General features: G+C 32.1%; 1 protein-coding gene across 5 annotated transcripts in view; it reads right to left on the minus strand.

Moving 5' to 3' along the window:
* The window catches only part of LOC128172648 (serine/threonine-protein kinase DCLK1-like), a 39,053-nt gene that overhangs the window by 24,005 nt on the left and 1,155 nt on the right, over positions 1-13,893 (minus strand). For 2 of the 5 annotated variants that reach the window (XM_052838444.1, XM_052838437.1), the window contains exons 1-3: positions 10,655-11,235; positions 1,282-1,823; positions 333-356 (exon numbers count right to left, since the gene is read on the minus strand). In XM_052838444.1, the coding sequence (XP_052694404.1) occupies positions 333-356; positions 1,282-1,693 (436 nt within the window). In that variant the 5' untranslated portion in view covers positions 1,694-1,823; positions 10,655-11,235. Of the gene's footprint in view, positions 1-332; positions 357-1,281; positions 1,824-10,654; positions 11,237-13,893 lie in introns of those variants that run through there. The other 3 variants (XM_052838427.1, XM_052838433.1, XM_052838451.1) reach the window with 3 other exon arrangements.

A 13,893-nucleotide genomic window follows, 5' to 3' on the forward strand; every position in this document is an offset into this window, starting at 1 on the left:
GTGATAGTCTTGAGAGCTAGAGAGAAGAAAAAAAAACAATGGCTGCATGTTTCTTCACCTAATTGTGTCCCTGTCAATGATTATGTGTACAGAAATAGAAACTACTCAAAATAAATACTGAATAATCAGCTTTTTGATAACTCATCATTTGGAGCCTCGATTGTGTTCCGTTTGCAGTTCATTTCCATTGATTGCTGTGGTTTTGAGGTTTGGTACAATGCACAATATTATGGTAACATTTCATGTGAGTTGAACATTCCAGTTGAATGGGTTATACATCATAGCATTGATTAGGCAAACGAGGTGAACGTTAGACAAGTATTATCAATTACCATTCTGAATTCTTCTGGTTTGTTCTGTAGGAGAAGTAAATTTTGTTTTGTCATTAGAATTTCACAAGAAGAGGCCCATGGGCCAAAAGGCTTGCTTCAGATAATTATACAGCAGCAAAAATGATCTTCAACCCCATCTTCATTTCATGTTAATGTTTTTTTTTTTAACTAAAGAGTAATTTAGTATATAAGTGACTTAATATAAAACTTAAGTTTTCTCTTTCTTTTGGTTCTTGCCAATGTTCATTTCAAAATTCTCAAAGTTATAATAAAAAATTTAACTTTCATTCCTATAAATATTGAAATGATTTTCAACATTTTGCAAAGATTTGGATGAAGTAACAGAACAGTCGTTGATTATCAATTGCTAGGTGAAACCTTCATGTGCTAATAGATTTCTTTTGACAACTCACAAAAGGATCAAAATAATTTAGGCTTGTTATTTTCATTTTTTCCATTTATTCACAAACTTAAAAAATTGAAGATTTTTTTTCATATTTGGCTATAAAAGGACAAAAACGTGAATCAAACAAGACCTATTTCAAGTGTAACAATTCAAATCCTGGCATTATTCAAAAACAAATTGTAAAATTCTCAAAAGAAGTAAATTAACCGACTTTTGAAAATGATCTCAAACAACTTATCACTAAATATATTGACATTTTACCATTAGGACTTTGCCTTCGTAAAACTAAACATTTTCTTAAGACAACACACGGGTTAGCTTTAACTACAGTAAACATTATTCGGAGTAACCTATAGTCCAGGCAAACACAAACAAATCCATTCACAATACCACAGCCAAAAATAAGTCAATGGCCAAGAACAGAAGTGAAAAATGAGTGGCACTTCCAAAATTAATGTCAACTGTGCTGTCAATAAAGTTCTAATTCTTCCACATGATAGATTACACCAAAATAAGCCTCTAATGAACAAGAATTCTACATACCGACAGACCAAGGCTCCAGTTCAGCTTTACCATACTTGATGGTCTTAAATCCTTCAAATCCTGCACAAACGTAATTTTCACCATCACTTAAATCCTCGATTTCTGTCACCCTTCTCCCAGACACAGGCGTAAAAATTTGCCGCACTCCATAGGGAAGGCTCAAATTTGAGGGCAATTTTCCTGTTAGGTCGTTCAGCAAATCGTTGAAGTTAAAATAACGATGAGGAGTGATGTACAGTTTCTTGCCTTTGAAGTACCTGTCTCCGTTAACGAAAAATCTGACCTTCCTGGGTCGTCGTAGATCACGGTATCTGTCATCCGTTACGTCTTTGTGGGTTTGGGAGGCAGATACATTCATGTTAGGGTAGGGGCGCCTGGACATTGTATCGGTCATTTGGACTGCACTTAACATTGGGAGCAAATCTCCCACTCCTCAATATGATAAGTTGATGATGACCCTTGACCTCACAGCTTCTACTATGTCAATGGTTTCCTTCTCCCGACATTTGATGCTGTAGCAGGTTCATCATTTTTCAATTATCCTACAAAATAATATTCAACAACAATTAGTCTGCATGCATTCAAATTTGGAAAAAAAGGTATTTTTTCTAATACATACCCACAGTACAACTCCCCATTTAATATCATTTTTGCTAGACAAGGGTCCATTTTAGTTGTGTATTTTAATGAAAATTATACAGAGATAACTTGAGAATAAGCAAATCAGACCCTTTGATACATATAAACAATAGAAGTAGCAATATCTTCATGATCAATGGAGAACGAAGGACAATTTTTACAAAAATTTAGGCTTGCTCTTTGTCTTGGACTCTTAATTTGCTCTGCAGTATACTGTGAATTAATAAATCCTAATGAAAAGCAAAGAATTAATATCCACGTAAAATCACGAGAAGCACCCCTCACAGGTTTTAAAATCTCGCTTTTATTCTATGAGAGGGGAGAACTACAAGAGATAAGGATAAAAATACCGCATTCGCGATTTCATATTCTCGCAACGACGGATCTCGGAATTGTAAAATAAGGAATCTACAGTATATATATGTCATATTTTGAACACAATAGAATGATACATTTGACAAATTCCAAAACCATAAAATCAATATATTAACACATGATCAAAATGAAAGTCATAACCAACCTTTAATACTTTAAACAACTAAGTAATCTTTATATATCCCTACCAGATTAAAACTTGCCATTGTAAAGAAGCCATTGTGTCATTTAATTTCTTTAATACTGTATTCACCTAATTCTTTTCGTTTTGAACATAAACTCTTTAACAAAAAATGTTTAAGGTTAATAAGGTATGTTTATTGTCTTCACGAATTTCAAAAGAATGCTAAAACTATAAATAGCATATATACATGTACATTACACTCATATATGCTTGGCAATGCATGACTTACTTTGGATCCATTTCATTACCGTAACCAATAAATGTACTTTAGTGAACACCCGTCCAGTATAAACCAGTAAATGCCTACTAAAACTACATGCTATTTCTGCCCATTCACTGGCATTAAGAGAAAATGGTTTCACCTTATGATAAATCTCATCCAAATATTAAATTCAGACAAATATTTACATATTTATTTTCTTCATTTAGGAGGGACTGAGGGGAGGGGGTTGGGATGGTTATTGGCCATTTCGTAAACTTAAGAGATGTATATACTCCATGTTCATATTTACTTCAAGTGACCAGTGCCTTAAGCCAAAATAGCAACTTTTGTAATTTCTCCTGGTGTCTTTACATTAACTGGTACTCTATTTAAAAGTATACTTTTATGTTTGGGTGAAAATACTTATCATTCAAGGATATAATTATGTGCTTGACTTTTTACTTTTACAATTACTGGTAAGAGACCAAGATGTAAATCTGTAGTTGAAATGATTCTAAATTGTAATTTAAACATTCATGCAGTTCCAAATAATAAGGATCGCGAGAGGTATGACACATAGAGAATACTGTGCAGTTCCTGCAATTCATACAGTATTGAGTAACTGCTCCAGGACATGCAATCTATTGGATTGGTTTTTATTATCAAAAGAAGTTTTCTAAGGTTTAAAATACATGCAGTTTTCAATAACACAATTGTAACCTAACAGGGTGCCTTAGTTAGTCTGAAATACCCCTCTTATCCTTTGATTTTACTGTAAATTTAAAATTAGGCTTTTCAATATCAGATTTCAATGAATTTAGATGCGCCAAATGGAAGTTTGATAATTGTTAAATAATATAAATATATATATACAGGCACGTAGCATCGTTTTTGAAAGTGGGGGGGCCAGACTCATCCAAAGAATCTTGACAAGCAAAAAAAAAAATTTCCCAAAATCTTCAAAATCCTAATCCGTTTGGGGGGGGGGGGGGGGGGGGGGGGGGTACGATAAACTTTACTTCCAAAAAAAAAACTCTTACCTACCAAAAATTTTTTTCCCCCCAAAACATGAAATCCCTTATCCGTGGGGCCCCCCTGCCCCCCCCCCCCCCCCTGTTGCTACATGCCTGATATACATATATGTACCTATAAGCACTTAACCAAAAAGGTAACATGTAAAATTAGGAGAAACCTTTTTGTTTTTTGATCATACAATTTTATTAGGATGTAAAATGTAAACAATTAATAAACAGCTTTTTTTTTTGTGGTCCATGCATGCATGGGGCTATGAAAGATGAAGTGATACACCAGCCCATCAATTAATTGGGGTAAAAAATTTACAAAACCAGTTGACACAGCTATATGTATTTTTTCTGCAATGCGAAATTGATAAAACATCGATAAATGAATGTGCATCAATATGTAAAGTCCTTCTTTTATTTTCAAAAGTTTATTACTTAAAGTTTTCATTAAAGAATATTATAAAATCACAATATTATGCCCTACTTGCTTTTAATAAGTCATTAATCAAGACTATACAAATTTTTAACTAAATAAACTAAGCATAAACTAGTTTTGACCAGTGCATGCACGGGTTGACATTGCATATGATATCGGACATTTACAAAATAGATGCATCGACACACCGTGTTGTTGACACTTTAAACCTAAAATAATGCTATTAATTTCACTACACTCTGCTTAGATAGAATAATCTAACTGTCTCGGGACAGGCCTTCACCACAGTTAAAATCCCTCCCATATACCCGTAATGTAGCAACAAATTGCAGAATCGCTCCGAAACGATTTTGGAGAAAATTATTGAAATTGCATTGAAAATAACATTCAAATTATTCATAACAAACCATTTTGAGGCTGTAAATACTTTTCATCTAAAAATTTAATTCATATTAATGAGGAATTCAACACTTTTTCATCAACATTTTTTACTTGCTTTGAATTTACACACCATATTGACCTTCGGAACTTTCGGGATTTTTCATATTAAATGCACTGAGTTATAGTTATCTCTGGTATTTCCTTTGATGAACAGAATATATGACAAATTTTCAATGAAAACACGTATTTATAATATCGTTTATGAGTTTATCCATGCAAATGTGATATGTGGAAACATAAACTAATTAAAAGAGCATCCCGTGATTTAGCGTGAATGTAATGCGCATGCGCAAGGTTGTAAAATCCAAAAAATCCAGATAACTCACAGATTTTTAAAGGAATTTTTGTTGATTATGAATTAGCGAAGCTTGATTGAGAAAAAATTAAAACAAAATGGTAATCTTCAAGTACCAATAATGTTTAAAATATACAAAACAAAAGACAGTATACTCTTCCGATTTCTCTGTATTAAAGCCCAAAAATTCGAGTCTATTATTTTAATATAGTTATAAATATTTTGGTGTGGGGTTGATGGGGGAGGACAATTGCGCAAGACAAATGCTTGCTTTAATTTGCCATTTTAGATTGTTCTGTAAATGGCATTCAGTGAATTGTATTGAATTTTTTTTCCAATTCACTACCATATGAAATCAATAAAAATCCTACTCTATTTTTCTACTAGTATGGTGGGAATGACACTTACAAACTTTTGACAATTGGAATTTTCCAATATTTAAAATTGGATGTCCTTCATATCAATACATTAACATTAAAACTTCAGCTGTCACAGCATATTGAATTTGATCCATTTTCCTACAAAGCACTCCAAATATAGGTCATATAAGAAACTACCAAAACTTTGTCCATTGATATGTACTGTCAGAAAAAAAAAAACTATTTAAAAAAAAAAACAATTTTTCTTTTGCAAATCTTAGTTCTTCAGAATGAATACGATACTATGAATTTAGAGGTCAATATACATACGCATGACAATTCCAACGGGCAAAAACCAGTAGGTGGTTACATTTTCTGTGTTTTATCTTGTACACCCGGAGCGAAACGCATTGATTTCCAATACGATGGACTAAGGGATGACACCCACATTCCCGCGGATTATCCTAGAGATAACCACGAAATCTCTGTACAGAAAAATATAAATCATTCCTTGAAGACTGGAACACGAGTCTCCGCCATGCAGGCCTTTATATCAACTCACACAATGCTGTCATAAAACTTCTGGGATTTGTTCTTATACAATGTGAAGATTTAATGCTTCTTTTTTTCCATTTTTTTGTTCAGATCTTCTTTCCCTGTCGGATTAAACATCCTGACACACAGAGCTTGCTGCAGGGTGCACTCAGGTACAGATTATGTGTACGTCATCTCCCTTGATTTATTTATGGACCAGGATTGGATACAGGCAGGACATTGCATCCTGGGAGATATGAACATCAGGATAAAATGCTGTCATTCCCATAGAATAATTCCCTGTTATAAACATGAATTAAACCCCCTGTGCACTCAATTAAGCTATTCAAAACCAAGCATATGCCAACTAGAAGAAAATTTTGAGTTAGTTGTCACTAAAATGTATGCATCGATCAAGACTTAAATCCCGTACAGGATGTGACAGATCATGTTGCTCACTGGCAAAGCAGGAATATTATACATTTCTAATATAAATTCACTATCATATGTCTATATATGGAAACATAGTGGGAAAAAAACAATTATAATGAATTCAAAAAGTGTAGAATTGATAAAGAATAGTACACTGAGCTGTCATCTCCAGGGTATCAATTAAAACATGATATGGCCACTGTGCCAGTAGAGGATAATGAGATAAGGATATAGATCGAAGACTAAGTGGGTGTCAGGGATAGGAAATAGTTCTTGAAGGTTGTTTATTTCTTCAATCAAAATTTGCATTTTTTCATATACAGATTACAGAATATAAGCTAATATTTAAAATCATTATTCAGAAGTATCTCAAGTTTTGTGAAGAATATCCTGGTATCAAAACTTAATTAAAATTGCAAACCTTTAAATCTGTTTTGGGGGAAATATCACATACTCACAGTGCATCCATGGCCATGCATGCAAGAAGGAACTTTATGAACATGGGACTGGGTGAACATCTATTTGGTTAAATACGTCAGTAAAACTCATGTAGAGTGAATACGGATCTAGTAAAGTCTCAGATATAGCAAATTTTGGAAAAGTTTCTGGAAAAATTCCTCGCAAATCCTTGACATTTTTCACTACAATATTGGTTGTAACAAATTAATGGGTACAAAGTAAAAAGATTTTGAGTCCCATATATAGTGGTGAAAAATAACAAAATTTACATTGGGCCTATTGCAAATTTGTTATACTTATCATTATGAATTTGTTATATGGATAGAGTAAAGAAAATACACTATTCCCTATGATTTCGCTATTGCCAAGTTTAACTGTATTATCATATGGATATATGTGTAGATATTTAATCTTCTGATATAAATATCAGAGCATGAAACATGCATGTTTATGCTTCCTCATTCAAGGGTTAAAGTAACATAAAATAATTTTCACTTAGATTGGAGAAAAAAAAAACCTTTATGCAAATTCAGAACTAAAGACTGAAATCCGGAGTGCACTCTCGTTTATTTGTTTACAGCCCACAAATCATTCAATTTGAATATTTCCTGGGCAGTCAAGTAATTAAACTAATCTACATGAAATCAATAAACATACTGAACATACAAAGGCAACCCTCTTAAAGAACAATATGTTCAATTTAAAACCAAAGAATTCAGGACCTATACGTAACTCAGCCATTATGCTTCAACAAGACTTATATCACGTAAACAAATATCAGTTACATAAAAGGTAAATTTTAGTACACAAATGCATGAAACAAATTGCTAGGATCAATCCCTTCCAACTTCTTTTCAATCTCTAGAGCTATTTACCATATGAGGGTGTTCCCTTCTGTGTGCAAGACTGGGCAAACATTCACTGCAAATATATTTCATATCATCTCCTAAGAGCAAAAAGTGAAAATGAAATCTGTCTTCCTATTCAAATTGAATCCAACTTAAATATGTGTGTGACAGAGAGAATCAAAGAGAAGATATCAGATCATAAAGTATTGCAATAAAGCAGAAGACACTTTTATAGAAACAAGCATTAAATCAGAGAACAAAGATATTCAACAACACACAGATATGTCTGTACATATATATGTGTGTGATATCAATCTCCCTGAATTTAAACTCTTTAGGAATTTAAAGAAATTTCTTTCAATATCACAAGAAATCAATTCTGTTCATGATTGCTGGCTAAAACTCAACATATCCTAATCGTTGTTGCCAACAGTTGTACTCAGTAAAATTGTAAAACTCAAAAACATTTTTTTGCTTATAAAGTGAGAATTAGTCCCTAATTTCGCAAAACCATGTAAACAGTTGCTCCACTCCAGTTTGACATTTAACAAACAGGGTAATGCAGTCCTGCGAAGATCTTTCGAAAGATCAAGACAACCTTCTCTACACTACTGAAGTTCCTAAACAGCATGTTTGTCTCAATGTCATGTACAAACAACCCACCGCATAATGATCAATGTGACATAACTTTGTCAAAAGCCTGAAGTTCAAGTTCAAAGCCATTTTTGAAGTCTATGCATTATATGCCTCAGAGCGTTGGCTTCACTCTCTGATCAGAACTCACTTTGAAAGCATCAAGGCTTTGGGCTTTTGTAACACTGGAATTGTTACATAATGCAAAAAATAAATGCATTAAACAAATTTGAAAAGGATACTTTGCTTTGAGTAGAGATATCATTGCAAAAGCAGCATTGGAGCCATTTATTTGCACTATACTGCAATGCCTAAATGGTTGAGATTCTCATAACAAACTGAGAGGAATAAAGTCAATGATGTTCACTCCGTGAAATCTGCCTATAAACTATTGTACCATCATTAAAATGTGCGTTTTTATATTGATTTGTGAATTCATTCTGAAATGAAAATGTTTGCTCCAAAATATTATTTCTTCAGTTTGAATCAACATGCTTAATTTATGTGTTGTATTATTGATTTCATATATACTTTTTCGGTTCAAACACTAATACACTTGGTTCTCTGGTCCATGGTATTATACTGCAAATAGTTAAAGTCTTCTTAATTTTTTATCTATAACGATCAACAGAACTTTCTGCCATAATGCAATGATATGTACAGATCTAAAAATATGACCAAATTGATATTTTGCATAAGCCAGGAATGCTTAAAGGTTGCAACATCACAAATTCAGATTGATTTACAATATGTACTCTTTAAACAGGTGTGCGAGTTTAATCAAATTATTTATGATTTCCAAATTGATTTCTGTACAGTTAATGCAACTATAGGCCATATTTTGGGAATGAGAGCAGTGATACCAAATACCCTTCACTTGAAAAGATATAATACATGTAATTAACACAGCCAGAGTTTCTTTACAGCAAATCATAAAAGTACTTTTTAAAAATTATTTATCATTATTTTTTGTTTTACTTGAAATCAAAGACTGCAGTCCCTTATTATCAAAAGCTAATACAAATTTACAAAATGTATATGCTTTGAATGGATGAGAAAGAGGATAAACAAGAAATGTACATAATGTACAAGTTATAAGACAGTGTTTCAATTTATAGTTATAAGATGCAATATGATAAGAATGATCTAAAATGCAACTGAATTTTTTTATACTTTCAGCAGGTTGGACAGAGTTCTCACAGAGTGTTAACAACAGCTCTGATGGTGTACTATCACGGTCCCATATTGGCAATTATTCCGATGACAGGGACTCCTCACCAACAAGAGACAAAATCTCTGTAACCAGACAATGTTCAGACGTTGCTGTTGTTCTCCTGTTGTCCTGTTGCTCCAAAATCAAAGCCTTAGATGTTTACCCTCATTAAGGGTTGCCAAATCTACATGACAAAGCACTAAAAGAGCCAGGATCCAAACAAAACCTGGACAAAATAAACAGAGGATCCTAACAATTATTGACACCATAAAAGTTTCCATTGGCCCATTACATTAGAGGCATTTAAACATTATCTGGTGCAGTTTTATCCATCTTTGATAATGATGAGATCGCATTGTTGTACATGAAGTGTGCCAATACACTAAACATAGGAACGTAGAGACAAAATGGCAACCGTTACTACATATCTATATTTGATGTCACGGTAAATGTATTGATGTTTTTCAATGAAAATGTTCATTCAAACAAATTGGCATTTAACAATAACTTCTTTCTGGCAATTTAAATTACCAGCAAACAATGCACAACTATATCAAAGAAAAACCAACTAAACTTCTTTTCATTATGATGTAATGCATTTGCTGCTTCAATTGCAATCAAATAGCTTACTGTAGAATTAATTGAGCAAAATATATATAAAACATGAAAAACTCTTTACAGAGAAATGCTCCCAACTATTGTACAAAATAATTTGATTTTGAATAAAAAAAGAGAGAGATACCAATTAAAGAACAAAACTATAATGCCCCCACCTAACCCATCCTTTAGCCTCACTATCTTTTCATTTTACAAAAAGCAATAGCATTATAATTTTAAAAAGTTCCATAAAATTCATGAGACATAATGGTATCAATGCAAAATGTGAAATTTCTTCATCTCAAACTTAGCGATATATATTCATACTTTGTCATTACATATGTGATGATATTCTCTTTCAGACTTAATTCTAATAGTCACCTGCTACATACATATGCATTTTAGTACCATGAAAAATTCGTAAATTGGCATAACAATTCATTGGCCAACATGACAAATGTCAATAAGTGCATGAACTCTGCAGTGAAAGACATTTTTAAATCTTCGAACTTTATTTATTTCTTCAATTTATTAAAACTGTATTTGATGGAAACAGCATCAGAGCAACGTATTACTTTGTAGGCACCAAGTCATATGGCTGCAAACGAAGTGACCTCATTATTTATAGCTCACCTTATTAATATTTCAAACAATACACAATATAAATATATGAGTAAGTAGGTAACTAGGACCATAAAACCTACCGCTAATCCCAGTACATTACAAGGTTAATCCAAGGAAGAAATCCATGCTCTCTACAGTGAATGCAAATAAGCAATTCTATCAAAATCCTCAAGATGCAAAATCAACAATGTTTGAACATTTGTAACACGTACACAAATTTGAAGTACCTGGAATTCTCAATTTAAAAAAACGGTCATTTGATTCTCTTTCCTTTTCGATAAAACACTTTTTTTCCACCTGCTCAGCAATGAAATATTCCTGATTAATCTAAAGCTTCCATGGTTGACAAGGGTGTTACTCTAATTCCAGTGACTGTTTATGGTTATAATGCAAATTCATACAAAGTTTAAAAATTAATCCCTTTGTTAATCTCATCAGCTTACTGATGATTCGAAGGCTGGTTCTTTAAACACATTTCCCAATCTCATTGCACCAATAAAATCTCAAACACGATTTATCCATCGGCATTTGACAACACAGATATAGCCAAAGCACTGTCGATAATGGTGAAGAATTTTAAGTCCTTGTCAAAGAATAATAAAAAGGATAGGATAAAAAAAAATATAACTCAGCATTTAAAAGAACAATGTGCAGTCTTCTGAGTAATGAACACAAAACAGAGATCTGCTCAGTTGCTTCCCTTGATTGTGGACCTTTGCCAAAATCACTATCAAGTACGTTGAAAGACTTGCGGGTAGAGTTACCAAATTTCTGACAACAGATAAAAACTCCACACATTGCATGTTCGATCAAATACATTCAGTGATCTATTTCTGCCAGCTAGAAGTTTAAAAGCTACAATTTTATAGGTGAAAATGTTACTCTTTTGTAGGACAGCATAACAAAAATTTCAGAGTGAGGTAAATCTTTCCTCTCCAGGGCATTTTTTTAATGTTCTATATTGTGTAAATTAAGATGTCTTGATAAAATGAGTTCTATCAGAAACCTTGGAAGGCAATTTATACATAGTAGGTATATAACTCTATTTACAAATCTGTTGAAATTTAAAGGTACAAAGATTTCCAACAACGCTAGAATCATGACTGATTACAGCTTTTTAGCTCTTAATGTATAAAAGAAAATTCACCTGTTAAAGTTAAAGAAATCCATGCAGTATCACTTGAACAAAAGATTGCTGGCTCTAATCTCTAATACAGAGTACCAATTATGGACGTATAAATATACAAATATAAAAACACTGTGACTTAATACTCAAAATAAAAAAAAAAACTTCAATTTAAATTCCATACGCTTTTTTTGAATTATATAATTAAAGGATCCCTGGTGGTTTAAGTTTCACTACTTCTGCTAAATTAAAAGATTTCTTAGTAGAATTGACAACTCAGCCACTTTCCTATTTCCATCAAACATTTCCCTTTTTAATAAAGAACTCATTCCTTTAATTCTGGCAAACTAGGCAAAGTAAATATTTGTTAATCATGGCTAATGGAAAAGTATGGCAAAATCCTTAAATAGCATTTAGCAGCTCTTTTATGGAAGGGAAAGGGAATAAATGAATTACTTGTAAACTGTTTACTTCATTTAAGCCGTACATTTACATTATTTAAATCGATAATTAAAACTAAATGTAAATTCTTTAATAGATAAAAAACATGAAATATTTTAATATCTACACTTGTGAATTAATTCCAGCAATAATCAATAAAGCAAATTCAGCTACACCGATGTTGAATAAATATTCACCTATATTCTTGGGTTTTTATTTCTTGTCAGATTTAAATTAATTCTCACATTGCGACTAGTCCCAAATGTAATAATAAACTAGGAAAATCGACTTTGGATTTTATTATGCAAAATAATGATAAATGTGGTGATTGAGGTTTAAAAGCTGCTATTTGCCCAATTGCACTTGACTTTTGTCCTAGTTATATGATTGCATGATAAATGCTTTATTTACTGCAGAGTAGCTGGAAATTGATATATAGCATAGTAGATATGGTGGATACAATGCGGGGTGGGTTTTCTTTATTTCAAATAAATATAACTTTTAATTGTTAATGTATTCAACTGTAGTTTGAGCAAGCTCCTATAATTAAACGTAAGAAATTACTGGTAATATCTGCGCGTAAAATCACAAGATGGGTTTCGCAGATTTTGAAATATCGCTTTTATTTTACTGACAGATGTAAACTAAATAAAACTATATGATAAAAGTTAGGCATTCGCGATTTGAAGTCCTTGTGATTTGATGCAAAAAAGTTAAATCATGGAATTAAGTACTGGCATAAGATAAGGAATCTACAGTATACTCGGTCAAATGTTCTTCTTGATTTAAGGATGTCAAATCTTTACATTATAAATTCCTGTACAAATTGTCATTTCTTAATTTCTAGGGTCAAAAAAATATGATTTGACTCAAAAAATAAATAAATTTTCTTTCATGATTTCCAATCTTTTTATACTGATAATTAAATGTTTATGTGTCTTTGTTAGGGAAATTGCCAAAATACATTTGAAATAGCAAGATCTTTGGTTTGAATACATGCAGCTGAAGCAATATCTATTAAGTCATTTACCATGCACGCAACTACCCATACCAAAAAAAGTTATACAGAGTCATAACTATTTGCAACTAAACTGGTAACTTTTTAGTGCCTCAAATTTGAGGTACAAAAAAGTTATGACTGGTTTGTAACTATATTTGTCTTTGTCGTTTTGAAGTATAACTAAAATGTTATATATATATATGTTTTCATATTCAGGGCAAGAGTTATATATATTATTATTATACCTGCTGGAATTTAAAATTTTAGTCAGGACTTACATGTATAACTTATATCAATCTTCTGGGATTTCTCTCAGACATTTTAATAATTCAATGGGAACTGAGATTTCTTCTTGCTTCACTCCTCTAATTTGTGTGTATACTTGACTTGTGAGCCTTTATTATTGTTGTTAAAATTTATTAATTTCTCAAATCTGACAGCTTTATAAGGTTAGCTTTGAATCCATCATTAAAATCTCTAAAGCCTTTCTTACAATGTCTGTCACAAGGCAAATATCTGTACCAGAGATACAGTTCTAATTACCTAGATATCACAACCAAGGCAAGAAGAATCTATAATCTTAAAATGTCCGGGACTGGGTGTAAAGATTTTGATTTTTATGAGGAAAATAAGGACTGCATATACGTATGTGCTATATATATTTCTTTATTAAAATGAAGTTGTTTATATCAAAATTTTAGATGACATAGTATCAGTTTATCTTATATATCATATACATGGTATTAATTGAT

Source organism: Crassostrea angulata, chromosome 1 (genome assembly GCF_025612915.1).
Source record: "Crassostrea angulata isolate pt1a10 chromosome 1, ASM2561291v2, whole genome shotgun sequence".
Classification (NCBI taxonomy): domain Eukaryota; kingdom Metazoa; phylum Mollusca; class Bivalvia; order Ostreida; family Ostreidae; genus Magallana; species Magallana angulata.